Raw genomic sequence first — 24,408 nt, forward strand, 5'->3', positions numbered from 1 at the left:
CACACAAAGGTATTCGGGCCTGGGCGCAATACTCATCAAGGCTATGTTCATCGTGCAGGGTTTCCGGCCCGTTATTTCAGTCGCGGATTTCTGCTAGTGTGTCCGTACCTCCGCCGGAACGAGGACAAGGGCGCGACTTCTTATGCCTCTCGTCTGAAAGAATACATCATCCCTGGTGTATGAACGCGTAGGGGCCAAAGTTGTTGGGCAGACTTGTGTAGACAATGTGCAGACGCTTGCTCCCGATTTGGTAAATTAAATCCGATTGCCTCTCACTCACGGGGTCTGTCACAATTCATACTCGATATCTCAGCGCAATTCATGTTGTTACTCGGTGCTACTGTATCTTTACACCCCAACCACAGCCCCTGAAGCCAGCGCAATTCATGCTGTCACTCGGCACTACTGCATCTCTAGCAGCTACAGCCCCTGAAACCAGCGCAATTCACTCGATAGGATTCGATTCAAGAGGGGTTCCAACATGCCAGTTTCAGTCCTGCACCTTGTGATCAACCATCTCCCATTCCCAAGACGTCGATACCTGGCACACATGCCTCGTGCACTCTAGATCCTTGGGAAATGAAGCAAAGAGGCGTCCGAGAAAAGACATCGCTCCTGATGGTTGTATGTACACCCCAGAATTTGTCCGACAAATTTGCATAGATGCTTCGCAATACTGCCAGTTTGTCATATTAAATTCGGCTGGATCTCTCATATGGGGTTTATAGCAACAAGTATTGAGTGATGCCGCTCTAAGACAGCGGTTTATCCTCAATTTCTCAGGAGACATCAGATTGCTAATTCCGAGTGTACCCTGGTTTACGCTTTCTTGGTACGATGCTCTTAAATCCCAAAAACGCATATTTCCACCCTGATTTTCAGCCCTGAAGCCTTGCGACCCCTGCGATCTAGGATAGAAGCCAATCCCTCGACACGGATTCCATCCTCCCAGACAGCGATGTGAGGTAATACATATCTAGAGCACAAGTGCTCTAGCCACGTATTCACGTTTACGAGCTGCTCATGCATTAGTCGTCAATGGTTGGCCCCATAATGTGATCTCTCTAAAATCTCGACTCGACTAGGACAGTATCCCCTTCTCCCTGAACGATATTGGTCGTGCATAAGGGGATGGGTTGAACTACGAGGCACGACGTCGTAGAACCCTACCTGTTGGGTTTCGCTTCTATCTCCATATTGAAGTCCGGGCTACCAGCAAGATGGGTCTCACTCTGTGAACTGTCAGCAGTGTTCACATGAGGGTTGGCGGACGTCCTTTCCCACCAAGTCCAATTTAATATATGCCCTCGCTGCCATAGAGCTCTCATTCGGCGTCATCAGGGTCATGTTCGCCCCGGGAACATGCAGTGATGCACCGATGGCGGGTGACGTTTTGTTGAGGAACCAAGAAGTATCAGTGCGCGGAGTCCAATTAGTGCGTAGAGCCACGAACGTTGCACTGATGTCTTTATCGAAGTGGGGAGGAAGTGGGGAGGAAGAACATTGGTTTGACGGCTCCATGTGAGACGCTGAAAGTTGGCAAGCTCTTTGAAATACTCTGCAATGTTGAACACTAGCTCGCTTATGAATTTCAATGGCCTCCATGCTGCTCTCTCTGACCACCTTTGGGTTGGACACAATACCAGGTACGTGCAAGGGGGTGTTCGGATCCTGGAGATCTGGACTGCCCCTCTCGACGGCTCGAGTGTCCTTCTTTTCCAACGGCTGGGTGGACTAGGACGAAGCACTTCATTTGCACCATCTTGATGTCGCAACACCACTAGTCATCCCCTCATCGAGGTGCGGTGGTTCTCTGAATGAACTGTAGGTGAGCTGGCCTGCGCGTAGCAGCATGCTGAGGTTTCACTGCAATCAGGGGCCAAGGTAACTTATACAAAAATGAGGGTCCAAGGTGGCGCTGGAGCACTTGCTGATTTCAGCGCAAAACGTAGCTGGATGGTGACCTGCGGAACCTCCGGATTTTAGAATGTAATACCATTTTACGAATTATAGCATCAAATTTTCAATTGCCCACGATCGGTCGAGTCCACACAGTCCAACCCGGCTGGTCCACCCCAAAACCGCAAGAGATCCCTCCGTACGTGCGGTTGACATCCTGCGCTAACGCGCAACCGCCGCCTTGCCGTTCGCAATCGTCGCGATGATTCCCTCTTGAATTATTTCCCCCTAATGTGCTATTTCGACAACATTCGGGAGCCAAACCTCCCGTTTCTTTTGTCAATCCGTCGCTTTCTCGGCCAGCGAACCTCTACCCTTCCATCGCCGCACGTCGCTGCCGCCATAAACCTGCCCGTGCGTAACTTATTCTATTGAAAATATCGTAGGACGTTATCAATCTGAGTGGGTGCATTGCAAACGCGGACGATGAAGAACTTTTTTGGGTTCCATCGATCCCCCCTCTGTTTCTTATCGAAGTGCTACATCGTCTGGTGATGGATAGTCCATTCGTGATTCTTGGGCAATGTGCTCGGGGAATTTAGCTTTTTGGAGGGCCCGAAGTGGCTGCGTATGGTAACCAGCGAGGAGCCCGGTGCGGCACGGCTCCCCTTAAACATCGGATGGAGTATGTGAATGTAGGGATAGTTCTGGTCATCCACATCAGCCCATCCATATTCGTTATCTCGTGTTTCAACAATGTTCTCGTATTTCCATCATCGAGATTGCAATGAACGAACCACCCGCAGCATGGGTCTCATGTCCCGCACTATCTTCTATCGGCCTCGGAAGATATGATTTGAAATACGAGAAAACGAGTACAGTTGGGCCTACCTCGACAATTAGAACTGCCGCTTCATTCGCATACTGCGTCCTATGTTAAGGAAAGCTGCACCACTCCCCCCAGAGCAAAAGAGTGGGCGTTTCCGTCGCGTTGGACAACAGTAAGGACTTATCGAACTTCTTTCCCCTGTACCAATCGGGTAATTCTCACTTCGAGATGACTCCCAACCGGCTTCAAACGATGAGGTTGGGCTTCCCCCGGTGCTTTCGCACCCCCAATGGGACCCAGAATCCCGTGCTCCTTCTGCAGCTTTTCAAGAGGACTTTTGGAGTTTCGTGTCTGATGCTCGTCAAAATGTGTATCCCGCATGAAGGTTTGGTGTGATCTGAGATTCAATTTGAGGTCTGGTCCAAATGGAAATAATTAAACACGCAAGGCGAGAAGAAGAGTGGGCTGTGCTGCGTCAGGCGGCGTCCACAAGTTATGGGCTATGTCGTTATGCCATGGTACCCTCTCGCTTTGACAAACAATAATCACAGCCAGAAAGGGCATCGGAATGCCACATCGACACTGGGGCTATCACTAGATGGCCCACTCTGCGGGGGGGGCCTGTGATACCCAGGAGTTTCGTCGATCCATCCGCAAACTACTGCGAGAGATGAACCTAATTTCGCTCATGAATTCGCTCATTGTATTGGACGACTACTCGATTTACAAACATCCCTCAATCAAGCAAATGAATGAGAGAAGGTACGAATATTTACCTCAATTCTCGACGGCGGTGCACACTATATACAATATGGATTGGTTTACCTTCCGCCATGCTCTCCTGATTATAACCCGATCGAGGAATCATTTTAAAAATTCAAACACCTACTTCATTGCTGTGGCGCGTCGATGCGTCACATCATGAATACCGAGGATAATAAGGTGATTGGTGCGATATATTTAGTATGATTTCACCTCGGTTCGAGGTTTAAGATATACTGTAGATTGAGCTAGTAGTTGCGGGGTCGCGTATCCACTCAAAACCCCCAACCAATCTCTATTCCAATAGAGGCTGGTAACCTGCCTACATGGTCCCTTTCTTCCTGCGCACTGCCACTTTCTCTATTGTTATCCGTAGTTTGTAATGCTCACGTCATAATATCAATCTGTGGGAGATGGGGAAGGGATAAACTGAGGAAAAAACATGATGAACTGAGGGGGCGGAAGAGAGGAAACATAGCACCAGATCTTTACGTAATATGGGTGACTTTATACTTGCATCCAATGACGTACAAGAGGTCCACGATAATCATTGAGGCCAAAGACCCGACTGGACTGTACGTACCTTTCACCACTGGCGAGCAACATGTTCTCCAGAGCAGATCGACAACAATGACTTTGGAGCGGTTGAGACCAAGTAATATAGAGTCATTAGGCGTATTGTGCGATTTAGCTAATGAAGTCATACACGAGCTAAGACGCTTGCAAGCTAGCCACTGTCCAATCCAATATGGAAAGTCCATGTTCATGGGAATTTGTTGACTGGCCATCTTGACAGCGATCTTGTCAATCTTCGCCACAAAAACCGAAGGATACGAAATGGAACTGGATTTGGAGAGGGATCGTACGTCTGCACTATTACACAGGCGATCATTAAACACTGCCGTGGACTACATATTGTAATGACATCATATATTTGTACATGTTGACATCTCCAAAATAATGGTAATATATCCACGTCCAAAGCGAAATGCGAGCTATCAGAGAACGAGGCACAAACAAATAATAGACGTGAGGAATCGAGGGCACTGACAACACATCAAAAGAATACAGTGTAAACAGAACCAATATCGTGAACTGACTAACCCTGGGTGAAGCAAACTGATGTCGGGATAAAAGATTGTCGCGAATATGGCGCACTTGATATTGTGTCTTGGGCAATGCAGAGGAGATATACGTATAGCGAGGAAAAACTTTTTGAGCTAGGAGTGTAGTGTGGGTGACCAGAACGAGTCCAAAGTTATCGCTTGCAGAGAATATTGATGGATGGCAACAGCGGGATATGTCGTGTTGGTAGCATGACGATCGACGAGGCGTCTTATTCGGCGGTGGGTCCTTGCAGACACGCCATCCAAATGCGTGTTTTATATAATCTACCACACAAAGTTAGCAACGGCTTATGTGCACCATGAAGCGGTAACGGTACCTGAAAAGCTCACGGACGAGCTCACGAAAGTCGATCCGTCGATCAGCAATGAAATAAAATGTTAACTTGCGTCTATCCCTGCTCAGACGGAGACAAAGTTACCAACAGAGCCCCAGAAGAAGCAAGAAATACCACGAACCATTGATACTCAGCATCAACAACCTCCATGGGTAACTTTTTAGCGCGGACTTTGCTCTGACACAGTTGCAGGGCTTTCGTTTCGTCTGCTTGCTTCGACATGAGTAGCCTGTGGCTCATGTTAGCTGGTCGTGCAACGGGCAGTAAGGCGGTGCACTCACTGGGCGTCCTGGGCCGAAGCCTTCGCATAGATCCTCTTCGGCATAAGCTCCTTCGTCGCCTTGGGCGTAGGTGGTGGCATTCCATCTTCACCAGCATTCATCATCATTTGTTGATGAAGCGCAGCATTCTCCGCCTGCTGCTTTTGGAATGCTTCCACGTCGGCGGGCGTAATGCTATTATTGATGATCCTGCCCAAGTCTTTGCCTCGGTCCGCCTCTACAATTACCAGATCTCCCGTACGCAGACCATTCAAGGATAGGTCACCACCGGTAGAATAGAAGATATCGGTGCGACCAGCTTTGAACTCGACGATGTAAAGTGGTGAAGAGGGAGGCACGGCGTGGAGAGGAACGCCACGACCGAGCTCATTGATGTTTGCATTCGAATCGGTGGGAAGGGAGGCCTGACGCTGATGTTGGTGGGTATGCGGCGGCTGTTGGGTTGGAGGGTTGATACCGGGATAGTATGGGTTAATGGAAACCGGGGAAGTAACACCCCCACCATACGTAGGAACAGTAGGCGAACGGGGGGAAGACATTGATGCCATATAAGCGGTATTTCGATTCAGCCCTTGGAGCGATAGGGGGGGAGGCAGGACGCCGCGCAGGGTGGTAGGGGAGGGAGGGGCGCCATTATGACTGGTTTGATGATGTCGCACTGTATCGTTAGGCACATCTACGAACTGATTGTAGGCAGCTGAGGCACCGGGCTGCTGCTGCCTTCTAAGGTCGCCTTCCACATATGGGCTGCCTAGCGTATTTCGTTGAGGGGTGTATCGATCGTTAAAGCCAGCGGGTCCTGCCCCGTTCCCATTTTTGTATTCGTTCAGGCCATGCTCTAGTGGTGGAGGGCGCTCTGCCGTAGATGGACTTTGAGTATGCTCGGTGTCGCTGTATGATTCGAGTCGAGATGACGCAAACGATTGAGATGATGGATTATGGGAGTTTACTGCAGGGATATTGAGGTTAAGACCAATCCCACGAGAGCTGTTGCCCGTGTCGAGTGGGGGCCCCACACTACGGTGAGGGGCATAAGTTGGAAGGGAAGAGGGCTGACTTGGACCCATAACGCGAGGGGTACGGCTAGGTTCATGCTCTAAGTTGAGATTGAGAGTGTTGAGACTACTCGCAAGTTCGTCGTCAGAGAACATAAGACCTCTTCCACCGCCGCCGTAAGAACCTATTCCTCCACCGTTGCGAATGGACCCGAACCCACCATCCGGTAGCTCGGATAGAGCACTTTTCGGTGAGCCAGAGTCTAACCCACCAGCGTTGAACCCTACGGAAATACCCCTGCGCGGCTGAACAACGCTGACGCTATGACGTCTACTGGTCGCACCACTTCCGCCGCCATCTTCTCTCCCACTTATTCCAGAGCCCCATACGTCGCGGAACCCATCGTCAGAGAACGGAATTTGATTGAGGTCCCGGACAAAGGGACTCATGTTCGACAGGTCATCCACTCCCGTGCGGTACCCGAAACGATCGTACGCCAGTCTTGACGAAGTCGGGCCTACGTTAGTATCAATACGACCGGTTGCCAAACTCGGATTATATCTGGCAGACGACTGCATACTACCGACGGCGTTCGAAGGATAGCCTAATTGGTTCTGAAAGGGTGACGATGCAATCCTCGGCCTCATGGTACTAGTGCCAACTGATTGAGGCCGTCCACGGCTGAGATCATCGCCTCTTCTGTTCCCAAGATTCTGCGACTGCCCGAACGCATCGAACTCGTCCAGAGACTCTTCGTCATCCTCGAAAGTGGAGGCAAACCTAGATTCCCTGTTCAGATGAGCCATAAGGCTGTTCGACGACGAAGGTTGCTCAGAGAAAGAGACACTGCGAGATGCCGAAACTTGCGCGCGTGAGATGGGGGGCCAACGGGATGGGCTAGGATCCCTCACTCGAGATCCCGAAGTGGCACTTTCTAAGCGCCTGGAGGCTATGCCAAAATCGAGAGGGGGCGCAGCGTAGTATCCCGACGAGTTTGGAGGTTGACTGGCAGCTCGGGACTGGCGAGAGGTGGGAGGATCGTACTCCGGATCAAGCGCGAAACGGGAGCGACGAATGTCGTCAGGTGGTCCCTGCTGCATATTGAGAACCGGATAGAATAGACTGTGTTGTATATGAGGTTTTTGTGGTACTTCTGCAGGCTTGCCCGTTACGAGCGAGTCAGCTGAGCCGTTCGGCACCTAATTGTCAATGGAGGGATTATTACTTTGGACTACAACTACCCCAGATAGGACCACACGAGAACGCACCGTGCAAGGAAAAAGACGCAGACGCATATGAATGCATTAATGAGCTCAGAGATCGGTGACCACTGAAATGGTTGGCTCGTGCCACACGTACCTCTGGCGTCAATGGGCTATTATTCCAGTCTAATGGGTTTGAAAACTTCTATAACACTCGCGTCACTGTTTAAGGGCCTCTATGGAGCTGTCTAGTCTGTCTAAAGAGGTGAGGCCAGATGACCTTCCCCAGGTTGGAACACTGAGGGTTGCTTCCGATATTTCAATAAGCTAGACAGACCCAGAAAACTCGAACATTCTCCCATGACCTGCACAGCAATAATTACGAGGGCGGGGTGCCGATAGAGAGAAATAGGATATCCATTTGCAAAGACTCATCATGCGTTGAAGCTGGTCTCTACAGGTTGAAAAGCCGTCGCACCAGGCCATACCATCACAGGAACTTCACATTCCAGAACATCCAACTTCGTTTCCTTCCATATCCCCTTAGTTTCTGCTTCGGCGATCCCATCTGGCTCCACAACCGAATTGCCTCCGTCGCTTCCAGTTCCCATGATCATCGACATCCATCCTCCCACTCGTGCATTCTCAAGTTCATCTTCCACGAAACGAAGAGGTGCCAACGATTCACCGATACTCCACGAGGTCGCCCATTCGCTGCTAGGTTCATCCGGAAGCAAGCTATGCATCGGAATACGGAATCGTGTAGGATCCTCACAATCAGATTCCTGCACAGTTGTGCCGGTGGAAGAAGTCATTTCCGACTTGGGCCGTTTAGCGGCCTTACGCAATCGACCCAGGTTGCGCCCTGTGTCATATGTCTTGGATGGTAAGACAGCTACCAAGAAGCACAAGCGAATCTTCCATTCCACCCCCCCTTTCGTGGGTGGTGCATCTACATCCCCAGCTTCTTGGTGAGGTGAGGGTGGAGCAATGAAGCCGAACGCAGGGGTGGCGTCGGCCGGAATGTCGAGAGAGAAGGATGCACGATGAGTGTTCATCGCGAACGAAAGCGCATATTCTGAATGAGTGCGTCTGTGGGAGTTTCGTGAAAAGGCGTGTGTTTGAATTGGTGACGGCAGAGTTTCTTGTGCTTCAAGTGCCGCCGAAAGCTGCATTGTGACATCAAATATTAAATGTGTTTCCATTGATTGCGTTTGATTCAGGAATGAAGTGAGTGAATTAGCCACCGGAGAAGAGCAGATGGTACCTTGAGCACCCTTGCATGTCCTGGGGCCAAGTTGATGTCAAGTATACCAAGGATTGTCTCTCCCACCCGGTACGCCGATTTTACAAAGGTAAGCACTGCAACATCTTCTCCATCTTTTGCAATGTCATACGAGACTAGATGATAATTGGGACATGGCTGTGGGGGAAATGAAGATTGGACTCACCCTTCTTCGGATTTCGTGTCATCACTTCCACGACTTGACGACACGAATATTTTTCGAGACTGGATGAAAATTCGTTCTCATGTTCCATCGCTTCGCCAGTACCCGAAGAATCTGTACTCAGTCGCGGCATGACACTAAGGGATGCCTTACGCACATCTCCACGGAGGAGCGCAGCAGCATACGACTCAACTCGGGTCCGCGACAGTGACGAAGGTGTTCCATCCCTTATCCATCCATGGTGGCTGGACGAGTGCAGAGGTGATTCTTTGGTTATTTCCTCCACGAACGCAGCGGACGAAATCAACGTACGGGTCTCTCGCCGGCGCGCCACTGGCCAGAGGAGATCGTACGGTCTCGGGACTCTGCCCACTAAAGCGAGGCGGCTCAGCAAATGGGTTCCACGTGCTGACATCTTACACACCTGCGACGTGATTGTAGATCCTCACAGGAATCCTCACGACTTTGCTCCTCTGCTTGTTAAGCTGATCTGCGCTACTAAATGGGAAAATGGGTAGCGAGGCAGTTGAAATACTGTACGAGCCACTCGAGCTACGAGACGTCCCGATTATTAATGTATATGAGAATCTGAATGCACGACCTCGATAAGTTGGTGGAAGGGCGGATGGGAGCGGAAGACTGTAAGTGTCTATGCAACTCTCATCAACAAATAAACAAATATTTCGGAAACAGAAAACATACAAGATCGACTTTGCCCTGGATCGAGCTGAAGGTCTACAACGAGCACCGTTGGCTGAGTTTCGAGAGTAGGCAACGGCATGTGCGAACGGTACCCTGAGGCTGATGATGCATCACCTAAACTATTGCCCGAGCTGGGGCTCCGCGTGCTGAAACCAAATGCACTTGAATGAGGATTGGGCGAGAAAAACGAGAATAGCGAGGAGCCAAATCTCGGGGAAGTAGGGGACACAAGTAAAGCAGTTCCTTGCAGATCCGTGGAACCAGGGGTAGAAGAGATCGATGGTGCGGAAGAAAATAAAGACGGTAGGAATCCGAATGTATAAGGCGATTGATTAGCGTTATCGATATCCATTCGGCCACCGCCAAGTGCCATTCCAGCCCGTAAATGAGCCCTCAACACATCTGCTTCATGAGCAGGAACAAGGGTTGGTTCTAATTCGAAGGTGCCAACCAGTTGGGCGTACGCCCAAAGAAGAGTCTGCTGCCCTGGAGCTTGAAACATGTGAGATAACGATGAAAAGGTGGAAGCAGCTGCAGAGGCAGAACGAGGGGGTGGTCTGCGATGATCAATGCCATCCCCACGCAGACGTGGTGGGATGTTAGTTGCCTGGCCTTTAGGTCCCTGGCGCGCGAAACTTCGCCCGCTTGAATTTAAAGCAGGTGCGGCCGCCAGCCCATTTTTTGAAGGGGATGCCTGGGTGGATCCGACTTCACTGATAGTATCTAGTGATTGGGTAAACCCTGACTGCGCCGAAACAGCTTGTGTCTCTTGGAGTTCAGGCAGACTATCAGTAACCGATTGCTTCCGTGCATGAGGATGGTGCAATGGAATTGAAGATTGTGCGTTGGGACGAGATAGCACGGAGAATGAAGACGGTCGGTCATAGGATGTGGATGGATGCGGAGAATTATGCGGCGATGGGGAAGGTACTACATCAATTGATTGAGGCCATCTATATCGAGAACGATGAGTCAATGCACGCACTCGAGGAAGGTTCAATTATTTTCTTAGTCACTAAAGGGCTTGGATGGATGTCTAACTCAGGACGGGCACGGTCTCTAGCCGAGGTAGGGAGATTCTGGGATTGCATTGATGACAGAGAGAGTGACCGAGAATTATGTCTTGATTTATCATTGAGGGTGTGATCATCAGACGGAGTGATAGCTGAGTAGTTGGTTTCGCATTTAGCATCAGCCCGCTTGCATTTTCCGACCCGGCGATGAGGTCTGGGAATCTTCACCGCTGAAATAGGCTTGGCGTTTAAGTCTGAGGTCAGATATGGCGACACTCTAGGGGAAGGAGGTATAATAGGCAGAAAATTTGCCACAGAATGAGCGGCTCTACGATGTGAACGGCCAAGTGTTGCGGGTGAAACACCAGGTCGAGGATGAATGTCGGGCGACGACTGCGTGTTTACGTTGGAAAAAGTAATCGTGACCTGAAAAGTTTCACCAGCGAAGTATGAGGATTGTGTGGGCACAACATTCACTTGTATGCCGTCTGAGCCGTCTGACATCTCATTCTCGGATTGGAAGGAGAGTATCACTGAGAGTGGCTGTGCAAGCTGATTTTTGGCGTCAAAGCATCGATTTTATGCACACAGCTTTGGCAGGTATTATACATGTAGCCTCGCGTCCAGAAGAGGGTTTTCTGTCCAACATCTCAGTGATTGGACACTTGCAGGGAAGGATATCAAGACGCCATCCCATCATTTGACCATGTGTCCCTCGATCTCAGGGGATGCCATCATGGCTGCGTAGAGTATTGATGCGTCCCTGTCCTGAATGGCACTTGTTGTGAACTACACTGATGGCAACTAGTGATCGCTCGATGTCACCGTCTCACCCGTTGCCTGTGTGCGCAACTACATGCCTTCCTATGCTGTGTGGCCTGGGGCTGCAGATGGCCGGCCGGATGCTGTAGCTACGGGTCACCGTTGGCACCTGCTCTTCATCTATAAAAGAGTGTAAAGCCAAGGAGTCCTCGTAGTCATTAACGCCAACCAACATTTTTTCTCCATTATATATAACTCCAGAGGTATGATGTTGCACGATTCCTTGCTACGCAGATGTATCATCAAATTTAACACCACTTGTCGCCACTTAGCTGGGCTCTCGGACTCCATTTTCCGCAACCGCTCCTTGCTCCTTGCCTCAGAACTATGCACTTCCCACTTGTAGTGTCAGCTCTCGTACTCGTTGCATCTGCTCGTCCTTTCGGGAATAACTATCCGAGAGCACCTGGTTTTGGATCTTGTGGTTCCCCAGAAATTGAATTTTCGTGGGTGCCCAGTGTCGTCCATCATCCATCAACTACATTCCCAGGATATAGCTCAGGCATTGATGGTCGCACGCAAGCAGCATTTCGTCCTATCAATCAGGTTGACTTCAATCGTACGCGCTCTCTACAGAATTATTCGCCTTTTTCATTGGCTCAGTGGTTGGCTCATAGACGGTTCTGCTCAGGATATCGGCGTCATCAGTCGCTTTATTTGCCAGCAGCTTGAAGATAAATGTAAAGCCTCACCGGCTCAGATCACAGCTTGCCAAGCGGGTCAAAAAGCAGCCCGGAATTCTACTGGTGGGGGGCGGCTGATGTCTTGTAGGGCCCAATTTTTCGGGGCGATGGATGCCTAATTACTCACCTGAGCAACTTCCAGCAACAAAGCACTAGGGATTCAGACATCGTTCGCTACCTCAACGAAAAGTGCAGGTCCCAACGGTGGGGAAATCAACTATTCATTGTGGTTCGCTAAGGGAATGCTAATCCCTTGTCACACGCCTAACTACCGCTGCCACATCAGGGGTCAAATCCCCTGTGAATATAATAGGTACAAGAGCAAATCTAAACGTGAATAAGAATTGCACGCCCTCTACGGTCACGGTGACCGTTACTTCAACGTTCTCAGCCCCAGGCTTTACCAGTACGCCTCCGGCTAACAGTACTGGCGTGCAAGCGAACATTACAACCTCCGTTAATAACACTGGGGGGCTGAACTTCGGTACCGTCACAGTCAACCCGTAGAGGTTCTCCGCTTACCTGGACCCTCTTTGCAGGGAAATGCACGGATCCAAGTGTTATTTTCGGTGCTGGTTTAGATGGACGTAAAGCAACTGGATTCTCGTTCCTTCCTCACAATCTACAACAGTTCCCCCATGGTGTTTGTGTCGATATTGTCCTCTACAAAATGATGTTGCTGATGTGTTATATTTCTATAATAGAGCGCCCCAAACCCTGACGTTATATTCCAGTTTGTAAGTGCAGCTCAGGCAAGAGATGATTGTGATTCGGAGTCTAATGATTCTTTGGTGCGGCTTAGATTTGCGACAACCTCGTCAACAAGTGTGGCCTGAAGAAAACAGATAAAGCGGTGACTACTTGCCGTGCTGCTGAGGTCGAAGCTCGCAAGGAGAAGAAGGGTCGAGCGGCGGATATTTTTAATGCCAAGCTAGGCTTCAACACTAACTTTGCGGCATTAGACACTAATACCACCCAACATCGGCGAAGCTACTAGACTATGCCACTGGATTCCACTGACTGATTCGGATGTATGTTACTGTTAGCTTGTAGGGCGGTACATGCATTGGCTCACAAGTATAGCTCTTGATATGTCATCAAAGAAACAACTTTTGACAGAACATGTTACAATGACAACAGATGGATTAACACAGGGTATACAATGAAGACGAGGTGATCAGTTTGAAAGATTCCACGACGAAAGGGCGTATAAAAAGTTCATGCAGTATTAGAATATTGTTGCGAGGGCTCCGTCATCGGATTCGACGCCTCCAGGAGAGCCCGTCGGGACGTGCGCCTTGGCGTTGGCCCCTGCACCATTTTTGCCAAATGTAAAGCCAACCCATACGCCACGGCCAAACTTATCATCTTTCTCCTTGACAGCATCCACATTCTTCTGCTTCTCTCGAACCTCAGCATATTTGGCCATGTCTTCAGGAGACGTGAAGTCGTCGTAGTAGCCAGTGTCAGTCTCTGAATCAAGTGCGGGGACGAAAGGAGGCGGGGTGGAGCGGAGGCGGTCCCAGGCGGTTCTGTAGAAGAACGGATGACTGCGCACTTGGTTGGGTGTGCAGTATCGGAGGGACTCGTGCGAGATAAGCCTGTTAAGTTTTAGCAATGTGGGTCCAATGGCAAGAGAGAGCTGGGTACACCCACCTAGTTACCGAATCCCAGGCCACGTCTGTGAGGTTGAAGACAAGGTCCTCAGGCTTGTCGTACTGGGGACGACGAAGGACTTTTGGCCAGTTCTTCAAGTTGGTCCAAGTCTCTTCAGGAGAGCCTCCGGAAAATGGAGGGAATCCTGCGAGAAATTCGAATAGAATGCAACCCAACGACCAATAATCTACGGAGTAGCTATAGGTCTTGCCGCGGAGAACTTCAGGGGCCATGTAGTCAGGAGAGCCGACAATGGAGTCCGCCTGTGGGAATGTGAAATTAGGATGGTGCACGGTGCAGAATGGGTTGACTTACATAGCGAGGGTCTGCCATACGCATGCTTCGGTACAAGCTCCGCCTGTCGATGGTGCTGCGATAAATGATCTCGTTGTCTTTCACTTTATCTAATTTGTGCTTAAGACTCTCGATGCGCTGTGGATTAAGCGCTCCCGTGGCGAGACCGAAATCAGTCAACTTGACATGACCAGACCCGTCCACTAAGAAGTTCTGTTGGGAAGAATAGGGTGAATACAATGATTCCTGGGCTTATTGTCGATATTTACCTCTGGTTTCAAATCCCGATGAATATATCCTAGATTATGGAGCTCCCAGACACCGCCGAACATTTCAGCAATGTAGAACCGGGCATGCTCTTCTTTGAGCACCCCCGAATTATTCAATAGGGTCCTGAAATCACCTCCGGGTACGTACTCCATTGCCAAATACACATGTTGCGCGTCTTGAAAGGCGTAGAGAAGCTGCACAAGCCATGGAGTTTTCGTCGCGGTAAGAATGTCCCGCTCCACCAGAACATGGCGGATCTGGAGCGTATACTAGGCGTGAATATTAGTATGTAGTTTAAATTAACCTAGCTCACCTCATCCATCTTGAAGAGAGTACGCTTTTTCATCTTCTTCAGGGCACAAACCTCCCCGGTCTCACTTTTACGTGCAAGATAGACCTCACCATAGCCTCCTTGTCCAACCTGAGCAATTATATGGAATTGCTCCACCCTCAGCTTGGCACGGCGTTTGCGGAGCAGGACACGTTCACGACCACAGTACGATTTATACTCGGCATTGTATTGCTCGGATGTCAGCTTCAGCAATCGTGAGTGAGCCAGGGCAAAGATTGGTCGGGTTAAAAAAATCACCTCACGCGATTTTGTGTCTGCATCGAACAAAGCACGACGCTCCTTTCGGTTCTTAATGTATCCCACCAATTGAAAATAGTAGTCCAAGAAATCTAGCGTGCGTTCCAAGAGATGTGTTGTCCGATGGCGCCAGTATCGATGTTGTCGAAATCAGTGGAAGCTCCACTGCATGGCAACATCAGAAACGTAACTCACAAAGCTGCGCAACAGTCGCTTTTCTCTTGACTTCCGGACTTTCCAGCAGCTCACGTTCCCAAAGTTTCAGAGGTGGAGGTCTCTGAATATAAGTATCGGGAAGCCCCTTTGCGGTATCCATTTTGATATCCTCTTCACTCCATCCTTTTGTAGTTTGCATCAGAGCATCTCTCCCGAGTACGCCATAAGGCTTTGCAGTGTCCATTCGAACATCACGCGGCGAGTTCCATGCATGGCCACCTGCTTTCGTTGGACTACCGGGAGGAGTCTGAACGGAAGATGGGGGAATAGGGATACGGGACGGTGTAGGGGGAGGCGAGAGAACTGAGGGAGGCATTACTTCTGGGTTGGACGGATTTATTGGTTCGTGTGGGCGCCAAACAAGCCGCAACAGTCACCAACATCGCCACCACCATGCATCGCCCCATCCGTCAGCGTCCAGCACGTCCAATCGTAGACTTTAAAGCTGCCATCGAGGAAAATGATGTCCCTAAGGCTGACTACTTGCATATTGACGCGTTCGTCGCACAAGCAATTGCCTTCAGACGGCGATTGCAAGAATATGTGGTATTTGGAAAGGAAGACATACAAAAGCAGGAGGATGATTATGAAAAAGAGGTGAAAGCTCACGAAGTGCGGAGAGACGAGTATGAGGCCCTATATGCTGAGGCGAATAGCGACCTAAACCAGATGATTGAGAGTTTGTCATCATCAATTTAACTGTGTGCAATCCTTGCAGGATGACCTAATGTTTTTCTAGCGCTTAATCAAGAACGGGCGGAGGAAGAGCAGCTCCAACGAGAGGTATCCGAATTGCGTGAACGACGCGCAGGAGCTCGACAAGCCGCGTTGGGGGTGACTTCCGACGTTAATGACGTGCAGGGTGCAAACGAACGTTTGCGTCAAAGTGAGGTGACAATCTTTGCCCTTCCCAACCCAGTTCTCACCGGTATCTTACCTAGAGCACGAGGCTGAGCTCAAGGCCATACAATCACGAAAGGCCAAGATAGAACCTGAGCTACGCATCGTGGAATCTTTGCTAAGTTGTTCAATTGACAATGTTCAACGTGAGCACGATTTGCGCGACCTGCCGCTCGGATATCTTATTTCACGCAGGCGACACGGTGTTATTACGATTCACCAACGTTGATGAGGCGAATCTAGCCCGAGAGTTCAGTCTTGTGTTAGATCTTTCTCAACAGAAATTCAAAGGTCAGGAGGTTGCTTCACTGCTCCCAATTTCACATGAATGAACGAACTCTCAGTTCCCACCTCAACACCACTGCTACCCTCAATATCTGAGCTGGTAGAAATGCTGAATGGTAGCAGAGACTTTCCATCATTCGTGAAGAAGGTGAGGTTGGCTTTCCGGGAGTACACCCGAGAGGAGCGCGGTGGAGGCAGGGGCTGAACCCTGACGAATGTGGTAATTCCGCTGAAGTGGGTACTTCCTCGATTTTCGCGGCCTCTTCCTTTACGACGGTGCGAGTGGAGGTTGGCATGCAGCCATTGACAGAGGTGCTGGAGAAGCGCTGTGTCAAGTCACGACCCTTCGTGCTCAGCTCGTTTTGCCTTCTCGGAAGCAGGAATCCCGGTAGTGCAGGGTTTGAAAGCATCGAGTTGACTGGTGGCTCGGGAATTGTTAGGAGTGGCAGATTCTACTGCTTGTGGACATGATGGATGGACTCCGATGGTCGATTTGTACCCTACCCTCATCATGTAACGACGACAAATTTCTGGCTACGGTATTACGACACAATTTTGCTACCTTCCGGATTTGATGCTACACTATATGTACACCGAGCTCATGATGTTTGTTGTGTGTTGATTACTTCTCTCACTCGTTTCCCTATCGCCACGTCCTCCCTTTTCTCTTCTACACCCATAGAACCCAGAGTACTCCTATCTCTTGTACTTCTTAGCTTGACGTTTTTCCTGCCATTGTGAGTTCGTCGCTGCGCTTTCTTCGTCTCGTTCGTAATCAATCTCCTGTCATATCTCATTCATCAAAAACTTGGTTCGTCACGACGTCGTTTCAGCGCTGAACACGCCCTCAAAAAGCGACCACCATTGCGAGGTCACCTTTCGAGCAGTTTCGGCGTTGATTTTGCTGCATCTGGGTGACAGAAAGAAGCGACGACGCTCGCCAATATCTAGATCTTGGAGCACATTCCATGGCCGTATCGCTCGCACCGCAAGATTTCCAATTGCCATTCACAGCTAGCCCTATGGATCCCCAGCAGCACAATCAAACCGGTACTCGTGCCTCGCCTGCCGTTGTTCCAACTAGCGGGACACCGCCTCGCCTCGACCCCCCTGCACGGAGTGCAACGCCCTTACAAAATGATTCGAACGTGTCTAACGTGAATGTCCCTTTCGTTCCATATCCTATGTCTCCCCAACAATGGCCCAATCCTCCCCAAGCGGCTTTGTCGCCACATGGCCCGTTCCCCTATCCCACCTTTGGTTATTTCGCTCAGCAACCGGGCATGCAAAGTCCCTTCCCCGCATACGATCCATCTCAGCAATCCCAACAATTCGCGCAGTGGGCTTACCAGCAGATGATGATTGCACAGCAGCAGCAGATGGCGGCGGCAGGTTTCATTCCACGTCAACGCACTGGAAGCGCTCCTCAACATCCATCCGATCAGGCGCAAGCCGGGTTCTACCATGGAATGGCCTCACCCATGATGGCGAACGGCTTCCAGTCGCCATCCTTTGGGCACAATCATACCAATAGCACTTCATCGTCCAAAGGCACCTCTACTGAACCATATCGTCGGAATAATGCCTCGTCAGCTCCAAGTCCAGTTGCCGGAGCCATCGTGGCTGGTCTTCCTCAGGCTGCCTTTCCACCCTTACAAGCCGCTCAGCCACCTTATGCGCGGGAACGCAATGGCTCGGTCACGTCGGTTAATTCTTCGGGGGGTAGTTCAAGGTCAGTCAACAACACAGACGGTCGTCGCCGCACTACGAGCATGGCCGAAAGCGCGAAATCATCCTCCACGCATCGCCCTACCAACTCCTCTACTTCTAATTCTCAGTCATCATCAGCCTCACGAAGCCGCAGCCCTACACCCCGTGCCATACAGACGCGGTCTGCCTCTCCAGAGCCCTCGAAATCACTGCCATCTGTACACCAGCGTGGTTCCTCCCCGAACCCTTCCAGTTCTACCCCCCGAACGCGAACACAATCCACAACCTCGTCTGCTTCCAACACGGCTTCCTCGCCTTCTACCACCCAATCCCCGTCGGCGCCCGCTCCCGCCCCGAATGGCTCATCGTCAGCTCGCGGCCCCCGAGGGCCTCCGAAACCGTCACCGCTATCCCAACAGGCCACTGTTTCGGACGCGAATAAACGGCTAAGCAGAGATGACACTGATCTCGCTGTTACTTTGCCTGATGCACCCAGCCACATTGCTAAATCAGGTGGCCTCAAAGGGCGTTTGAGGCGGGCATTGTCTTTCTCGGCCGGTGAATCGTTGTCCGAGGCGGAACACGAGCCTTCAACACCTCGTTTGGGTTCAAGACGTCAGGTTGTTGCTGCAAAAAACGCCGCCGAACAGAAGGAGGCGGAGAAGAAGCTCAAATCGTCTAGCTTGGGTTCAAAGACGGCCTCGACGACTCAGTCCCCAGTCAATTCCCAAACTCATCCAGTTGTTGATGAAGAAGAACTCGAGGCTCCTGACCCCTCCCTGAGGTCTGGTAAGAAGAAAGGACGTTCCTTGTTTAACCGCAAATTCAATGCCTCAACCGACAACATCTCTCTGTCGTCTACTGTCTCCTCAGCTTCGCTTATGATTCGTAAAATTGGCTCTGTCGGTGCCTTGGCACGCCGAAAGAGCCTTGCAGGCATCACCAGCCTGTTTAAAGACAAAAAGGACAAATCCAAGAAAGGTGGCACTGCGGAACCTGATGTCTCGCTCGTTAATGCTGAACTTGATCGAGATCTACCCGCCTTGAGCCCAGATGAGATGGCTGGCTTGAGTCCAGCGGCGAAGCTGGCGCGACAACACACTCTTCGGAGCAATGCAGAAGCTGCAGCAAGAGCAAGGGCGAACCAGGAGGCTAAAATGAATCAGCCAGCCGCTTCAGGTTCTGTACCAACCTGGGAACGCGACACTGCTAAGCGGGAGGCAAATAGCCCTCTTCGTGTCCGAGGTCAGGCGGATGAAAACGGGAGACGATTGAGTTCTCACTCGCGCAGCTACAGCGAGGATGGGAGTGAGGATGGTTCATTGTTAGGACATGTCCAGCAGCGCTTCACGATTGAAGAAAACGATTTTTTGGACGAAGATGACGAGGACCTGGATGATGGCGACGTTACGGTGCGACACGAGAGCATAGAAATTGAAGTGGAGCCGTGGGCTGTCGGCATACGACGTTCGATTGAGCGAACGCGAGTACCCTCCAAGGGTATCTTGAAAAGTGAGTGTTTCCCCCAACCTTACTTAGCATTTAATTATGTGTTTATCAAGATGCTGTCTCGTACAATCAAGAGAACGACCTCATGCTCAGTCGAAGTCACTCCCTTAGCCGCCACCGTTCAAATTCTTACGATACCGTCTCTCATCATCATCACGTGGAGCCAGGGCCTCTCGCCCGAATTCCATCTGCGGACCCTGACCACATTGATGGCCTGCCATCTCATGAGCCGCATAGTTTATTCCCGCCCTTGAAGTTTGGCGATATTCCAAGCTTCACCGATTCACCTACCTCCACGGCCTCTTCATCGCCTACGCACGAGAAAAGTGGCATGATCAACATTTCGCACCACCCCAACATGCCATACGCCCATCCCAACATGAACTCCTCCGCACCCACTCTTTCTCTGATGCATTCGGAAATGACGCCCAGATCCAAAACGGCACCCACGGTGACCAAGAAGACCACATTTGCAGCAAATCTTTCAGTGTACGACACCTTCAGTGCCTTCACCTATGATCGACATTCGGAGCCTGCCACATGTAACCAGCTCACGCCGGCTCTAGCACAACGGATCAAGGAGGAACTCAACGCTTACAAAATGGAAGAGATGGAAGTACATCACGCAAGTCGTGCTCAGTTAGTATTTTACATTTCAAATGGCAGCTTTTAAGCTGACTCGCCCTAATTGCCCCAGTACACAGTTCTTTGTCTAATCAGGGGATTTTGATGGTTTTCCTTGTGGTCCTCGCTCATCTTTACTCAAGTTTTATATTCGCCCAAAATCATTACATCCGCGCAATTACTATCATTTTAAACGCTCCACTCATTAAAATACAGACATTCATGGACTTTTTCACATCTACATAGCCCCATGCTCCTCCCCGGCTGATATATTTCTATCGTCGATGCATGTTACAAGCCATCTAGTTCGATTGTCTGTAACAACAACACACCTTTCTCTATAAATATTTCTTCCTTTACAAGGACCCATAACCGATCCAGAGTGTATGCGTTGCATTGTTCCCTACCCCTCGTGGCTGACAGACAGCCCCTTTGACCCTTTTCCCTTTTCCTTCGATAACACTTTTGTGACACGCCCGTCTTTTGGGGCTCTGTGACCTTATGGCTTGCTGTTACTTCAGCAGGTCTCATGTTGTGTTTCTATTATTTTTTTTTTCGCTCAAGCTTCGACTTATTCTGCTCTTAATTCCGATTGAAAATTATATCTATACCCCTTGTTACGTTACAATCATGGAGATATTGCTTCAATTCTTTCTGCCTCACTGATCTTGTGCCTCACAACGCCGATAAACTCCCATGCTATTCTATAGACCCGACGGCTCTGTGACGCAGAGAACAGTCGAAAACATGACCCTGTCTTGCTATGGCTCCTCTACATGTCGATCCTCCGCCCAAGGCAGCTCATAGGATAGAATATGAGACAGATCGTGAATGCGTGGTGATCAAGCCTTCCTAAGCTAAAGCCTCCATATGAGTTGCCCCACCTGTAGAGGCAACCCTCTTGCCGGCAGTAGCTTCTGCATAGTTTTCATAATAATTTGTGCCGTCATTTTCTTCCCCATTCTCATGGCTCCTGCCGGGCCCGCTCCAGAAGTGAAAGGCTTGACTATGCACGCCATAACTTGCAGGCTGAACTTCAACTAGGTCACCTCGAGCTATCTCGACAGCCGGCACTTCGCTGGCCGGTAGGCCGATCAGATAGGCAAGGAGGCAGCGGATGACCGAAGCATGTCCTATGATAAGCAGATCGTCTTGCTCTCGCTCAAGTTCCATGATGACGGGCTCCAACCGAACTACAATGTGCTGCTGAGTAGTGTCCGTGAGAAGATTCTTCTTGACCTACCGCTCAGATCGTGATAACTTTCTGCCCGAGGAGCACGATGTGCATAAGGATCTTTGAGAAACCGTTCCCATTCGTCGGGGTATCTTTCGCGAGCGAGTTCTGGAGAAAGGCCGTCCCAGATGCCAGGATTGATTTCGCTCATGATAGGCTTCTCGACCACACGGTATCCGCTGTGTAGAAACGGCCAGGCGGTATGATGTGATCGACGTCGGGCTGATGTCCATACCTACTCGGAGCAGTTCGGTCACGTTGGAAACAATTGAAACACACCTTTTTTTCGCTTACCACTAGCTTGTTCTCATCGACGGGCAAGCCCATCTTCCTTCGATGCTCCAGATTCTTGGCTCGACGCTCAAGGACAAATTCCTTTAACCGTTCAGCGTATTCCCATCCTGCAGGAGAAAGATCTGAATCCGCTTTGTAGGAATGTTCGATCAATGACTGGCCACTCTGTTCGGCACAACAGGTCAAAAGCGACAATCGGAATTAAAAAGTTCACACTGACTCGCGCAAGATATATTGTTCGATACTTGTTGTGGATGTTCTGCAGGAAAAATACTATGCGCGACTACCGCATTCAAATTTGAGACGACTCGAAAGCATTCAGGTTTTTCGAATAGCCGTACCTGTAGGTAGCCTTGAATTCTCTAAACGGAGGCAAACTGCTTAGAAGTCCGTTAGATGGAAGTGTAACTCGCACGTTGACCATCATTCTTTCTGATACCTGGGGTTTTCGTTCGATAATTTCAGGCTTACTTTGAGACAGAACAGCTCACATTGATGATCTTGATATATGATTTATCTCCCTCGTCCATTGGCTGATAATATCGTTCATGATCTTTGATTCGGCTCATATAATCTTTTACGGCCTCTTCGGGTGGCCAGTTCTTGTAATCAGGGGAGGTTATCTTGACGCTGCGAATATTGGCCATGACTGTTTCTTGATCATCACACAAGGATTCTAAAATCGGGATCCGAACAACAATCAGGTGAGACTAACAGGACTGACAGCGCGCATGGGCTCACCCAGGAATATGATGTGCACGCCTTCTTTTTCGAATCTCTCTGTGAGGTTCTGCCGGCTAAGTTTGGTAGCATTATTTGCATCATAGATAGCAACTTGGCCTTTCTCCTTCGAATAAAAGTCTAGTATTAGTTGTTCGCAGCCATCCTTAATTTCGCGGCGCAGTTTCTGGGTTTCTGGTGACTTATCTCCTGAAGAAACACGCCCTCGATTGCCCAAAGCGTGCATGAATAATAGAGGAAACCATACCGTTCGTGAAATAGTCTGGAGGTAAAGATGGTGCACTGCCAAGCCGCTTTCGTCTGTAATCACCCAAGGAGAACACTTGAGTGGTGACCCCCATCCACCTAAGATAGCGCTCCAGTGCACGTGAAATGTGTGTTTTACCCCGAGCTAATCGATTTATTCGTTTTTACTATATCAGAAGAAAACTTCAACTTGATCCCCACCTGGAAGCCCAACAGCGACGACAAGGATTTTCCCCGCGTGAAACAACCGCCCAGACTCAGTGGTGTACAAGGGTGCAGCCATACTCTACTCGACAAACGAGATATCACCAGGGTTGGATACTGCTCCAGCAGGCACCCCAAGTCGTGAGCGTTTATGCGATGCTTCAATCTTCAACGATAGATCCAAGGTGGAAGATCGGGTGCGACTATTTCCCACGTGAACCAGACAACCGACCAACCTGTACTTCCGGTGTCAAAAGCGGATATGCACATGGAACCCACACTCCCTCGCCCTCCCCCGCAATCATGGAGCATTATGTAGAATGGCATCAGGCCCAAGAGCAAAGAGAGGATGTTTCCATTCCGGCTAAGTGTGCCACATTCCCGCCACATCTGTTGGTGCTCCTGCGCCACGACATTATAACAGAAAAGACCAGAGCAGGAATCATTACGTTTCTCTCCCTACCAGAACGCTTGCATATCCCCATTGACTTTTGCCACCATTATGAATGAGACGGCTAAATCTGTCCAATTTGTCCATGCAGAGCTCCATTTATGGGCCTCAGGGATATTATCTACCACTGCCAAATGGACCAATTAGGAGAAACAAGGAAACAAAACCCCTGTGAAAGAGAACACTTTCGCATCAGCCTTGAGTGTGAGCATTGTGGATGAGCGGTTTCCGATCTGGTTGTTCTATCGTCTAGGGGGTATAGGGTGCTGGGGATATCGAATGGAGCTCACTCCGACGAGAGCAGTACTGGATCAACATAGCCGAAGACCGTTCAGTAGATTTTTCGCTAATGGTGGTGTTATTTGCACAGCATTCAATCCCTAGAGTGCCCCAAAACTCTTCATTTCTGATTTCTGGACGTTCCAAGACGTTCCAAGTACACCATGGGCTAGGGAGTTCCAGACGGAAGGCGATTCTACCCAGCTGCTTGGCATTGACAGCATGAACGAAGCTTATCCTTGTGCCTGAATTCGACACCGTGGCCGTAACACTCCGGACGCAAGCTTCTCTGGGGTGATGTCCGCTGCTGCACCGGTGAAAACATTCAAGTTACTAGTAGAGCGGTGCTTGTTCGGGAGACAGGACTACATACATATTAGATAATTCAATGAGACAACAAGAGATGCGACATCAACGGGTCGCGAAGTAGATAGGGCGGTCATTACCAAGTCCCTGTAAATCAACAAAACGTATATCACACAATGATCCATGATTGCTCCACTGATGTCGGCCAATGGCCTCAACGCTCGAAGATTGCCGCACCTAATAGCAACAGTATCTATATTAAGCCCACCAACAGATCGAGGTTCGGGGGGTGGAAACTAATTCCTAGAGCGCAACAGAAGCAATCGGATCAACTGTTATATATATGTAATGCTTAGACAAAGTCACCGTCACCCTGCAACCGCTCTTAAGTTCGTGACCAGAGAATAGAACGTGTGAAGCGATGCAAGTGCCAGACATTTTCGTCGGTATCAAAAACCCCGATGCCTTCGACACACCCCAGAGCTCCAGAGCCGTCATTTC

General features: G+C 50.0%; 7 protein-coding genes across 7 annotated transcripts; 3 read left to right on the plus strand and 4 right to left on the minus strand.

Annotated features, from left to right (window-relative positions):
* Positions 1 to 4,706: 4,706 nt before the first annotated feature.
* EI90DRAFT_3060425 (PSP1 C-terminal conserved region-domain-containing protein) lies at positions 4,707 to 7,698 on the minus strand. Its single transcript, XM_039060488.1, has 5 exons — positions 7,589 to 7,698; positions 5,234 to 7,412; positions 5,074 to 5,181; positions 4,935 to 5,012; positions 4,707 to 4,881 (listed from the first exon to the last, which is right to left on the minus strand). The coding sequence occupies exons 2-5, from the start codon at positions 7,327 to 7,329 to the stop codon at positions 4,827 to 4,829; spliced, it is 2,337 nt and encodes a 778-aa protein (XP_038915437.1). The 5' UTR covers positions 7,330 to 7,412; positions 7,589 to 7,698; the 3' UTR covers positions 4,707 to 4,826.
* A 57-nt stretch (positions 7,699 to 7,755) lies between these two features.
* On the minus strand, positions 7,756 to 11,132 carry EI90DRAFT_3154973 (Rgp1-domain-containing protein). The gene is made up of 6 exons (XM_039065963.1): positions 10,567 to 11,132; positions 9,582 to 10,511; positions 9,304 to 9,528; positions 8,883 to 9,251; positions 8,699 to 8,832; positions 7,756 to 8,600 (listed from the first exon to the last, which is right to left on the minus strand). The coding sequence occupies exons 1-6, from the start codon at positions 11,096 to 11,098 to the stop codon at positions 7,866 to 7,868; spliced, it is 2,925 nt and encodes a 974-aa protein (XP_038915438.1). The 5' UTR covers positions 11,099 to 11,132; the 3' UTR covers positions 7,756 to 7,865.
* Positions 11,133 to 11,743: 611 nt separating this feature from the next.
* Positions 11,744 to 13,096, plus strand: EI90DRAFT_3124384 (uncharacterized protein; the record flags this gene model as incomplete). The annotated part of the gene is made up of 7 exons (XM_039063711.1): positions 11,744 to 11,975; positions 12,034 to 12,183; positions 12,256 to 12,303; positions 12,386 to 12,583; positions 12,639 to 12,742; positions 12,804 to 12,836; positions 12,902 to 13,096. The coding sequence occupies 7 exons, from the start codon at positions 11,744 to 11,746 to the stop codon at positions 13,094 to 13,096; spliced, it is 960 nt and encodes a 319-aa protein (XP_038915439.1).
* A 7-nt stretch (positions 13,097 to 13,103) lies between these two features.
* On the minus strand, positions 13,104 to 15,523 carry EI90DRAFT_3280946 (AGC/NDR protein kinase; the record flags this gene model as incomplete). Its single annotated transcript, XM_039066791.1, has 8 exons — positions 13,104 to 13,700; positions 13,756 to 14,018; positions 14,071 to 14,262; positions 14,319 to 14,576; positions 14,633 to 14,854; positions 14,909 to 15,000; positions 15,104 to 15,371; positions 15,506 to 15,523. 8 exons carry the CDS (start codon positions 15,521 to 15,523, stop codon positions 13,328 to 13,330), a joined length of 1,686 nt encoding a protein of 561 aa, XP_038915440.1. The 3' UTR covers positions 13,104 to 13,327.
* Positions 15,456 to 16,844, plus strand: EI90DRAFT_3060439 (uncharacterized protein). The gene is made up of 5 exons (XM_039060489.1): positions 15,456 to 15,803; positions 15,864 to 16,010; positions 16,066 to 16,170; positions 16,220 to 16,315; positions 16,369 to 16,844. Exons 1-5 carry the CDS (start codon positions 15,518 to 15,520, stop codon positions 16,512 to 16,514), a joined length of 780 nt encoding a protein of 259 aa, XP_038915441.1. The 5' UTR covers positions 15,456 to 15,517; the 3' UTR covers positions 16,515 to 16,844.
* A 154-nt stretch (positions 16,845 to 16,998) lies between these two features.
* On the plus strand, positions 16,999 to 20,344 carry EI90DRAFT_1184068 (uncharacterized protein). Its single transcript, XM_039051551.1, has 3 exons — positions 16,999 to 19,531; positions 19,582 to 20,167; positions 20,226 to 20,344. The coding sequence occupies exons 1-3, from the start codon at positions 17,278 to 17,280 to the stop codon at positions 20,242 to 20,244; spliced, it is 2,859 nt and encodes a 952-aa protein (XP_038915442.1). The 5' UTR covers positions 16,999 to 17,277; the 3' UTR covers positions 20,245 to 20,344.
* Positions 20,345 to 21,004: 660 nt separating this feature from the next.
* EI90DRAFT_2922201 (6-phosphofructo-2-kinase-domain-containing protein) lies at positions 21,005 to 22,950 on the minus strand (the record flags this gene model as incomplete). Its single annotated transcript, XM_039054792.1, has 10 exons — positions 21,005 to 21,345; positions 21,396 to 21,621; positions 21,681 to 21,845; positions 21,901 to 21,963; positions 22,022 to 22,042; positions 22,096 to 22,119; positions 22,172 to 22,356; positions 22,422 to 22,625; positions 22,669 to 22,812; positions 22,869 to 22,950. 10 exons carry the CDS (start codon positions 22,948 to 22,950, stop codon positions 21,005 to 21,007), a joined length of 1,455 nt encoding a protein of 484 aa, XP_038915443.1.
* Between the last annotated feature and the right edge of the window lie 1,458 nt (positions 22,951 to 24,408).

This window comes from Cantharellus anzutake, assembly GCF_015039405.1.
Source record: "Cantharellus anzutake strain C23 chromosome Unknown EI90scaffold_27, whole genome shotgun sequence".
Classification (NCBI taxonomy): domain Eukaryota; kingdom Fungi; phylum Basidiomycota; class Agaricomycetes; order Cantharellales; family Hydnaceae; genus Cantharellus; species Cantharellus anzutake.

Excerpts from the sequence above, each read along its gene's own strand:
- EI90DRAFT_3060425 (XM_039060488.1), bottom strand. The coding sequence starts at position 7,329 with ATGCAGCAGGGACCACCTGACGACATTCGTCGCTCCCGTTTCGCGCTT. Across the intron at positions 5,182-5,233 it reads GCTTCGGCCCAGGACGCCCA|GCTACTCATGTCGAAGCAAG; the intron begins GTGAGTGCACCG and ends CATGAGCCACAG. Across the intron at positions 4,882-4,934 it reads CTCGTCCGTGAGCTTTTCAG|ATTATATAAAACACGCATTT; the intron begins GTACCGTTACCG and ends TTTGTGTGGTAG.
- EI90DRAFT_3154973 (XM_039065963.1), bottom strand. The coding sequence starts at position 11,098 with ATGTCAGACGGCTCAGACGGCATACAAGTGAATGTTGTGCCCACACAA. Across the intron at positions 9,529-9,581 it reads TCCAGGGCAAAGTCGATCTT|ACACTTACAGTCTTCCGCTC; the intron begins GTATGTTTTCTG and ends AGAGTTGCATAG. Across the intron at positions 9,252-9,303 it reads GATCTACAATCACGTCGCAG|TGGGCAGAGTCCCGAGACCG; the intron begins GTGTGTAAGATG and ends GCCTCGCTTTAG.
- EI90DRAFT_3060439 (XM_039060489.1), top strand. The coding sequence starts at position 15,518 with ATGCATCGCCCCATCCGTCAGCGTCCAGCACGTCCAATCGTAGACTTT. Across the intron at positions 16,011-16,065 it reads AAACGAACGTTTGCGTCAAA|AGCACGAGGCTGAGCTCAAG; the intron begins GTGAGGTGACAA and ends TATCTTACCTAG. Across the intron at positions 16,171-16,219 it reads TTCAATTGACAATGTTCAAC|GCGACACGGTGTTATTACGA; the intron begins GTGAGCACGATT and ends TATTTCACGCAG.
- EI90DRAFT_1184068 (XM_039051551.1), top strand. The coding sequence starts at position 17,278 with ATGGCCGTATCGCTCGCACCGCAAGATTTCCAATTGCCATTCACAGCT. Across the intron at positions 19,532-19,581 it reads CTCCAAGGGTATCTTGAAAA|ATGCTGTCTCGTACAATCAA; the intron begins GTGAGTGTTTCC and ends GTGTTTATCAAG.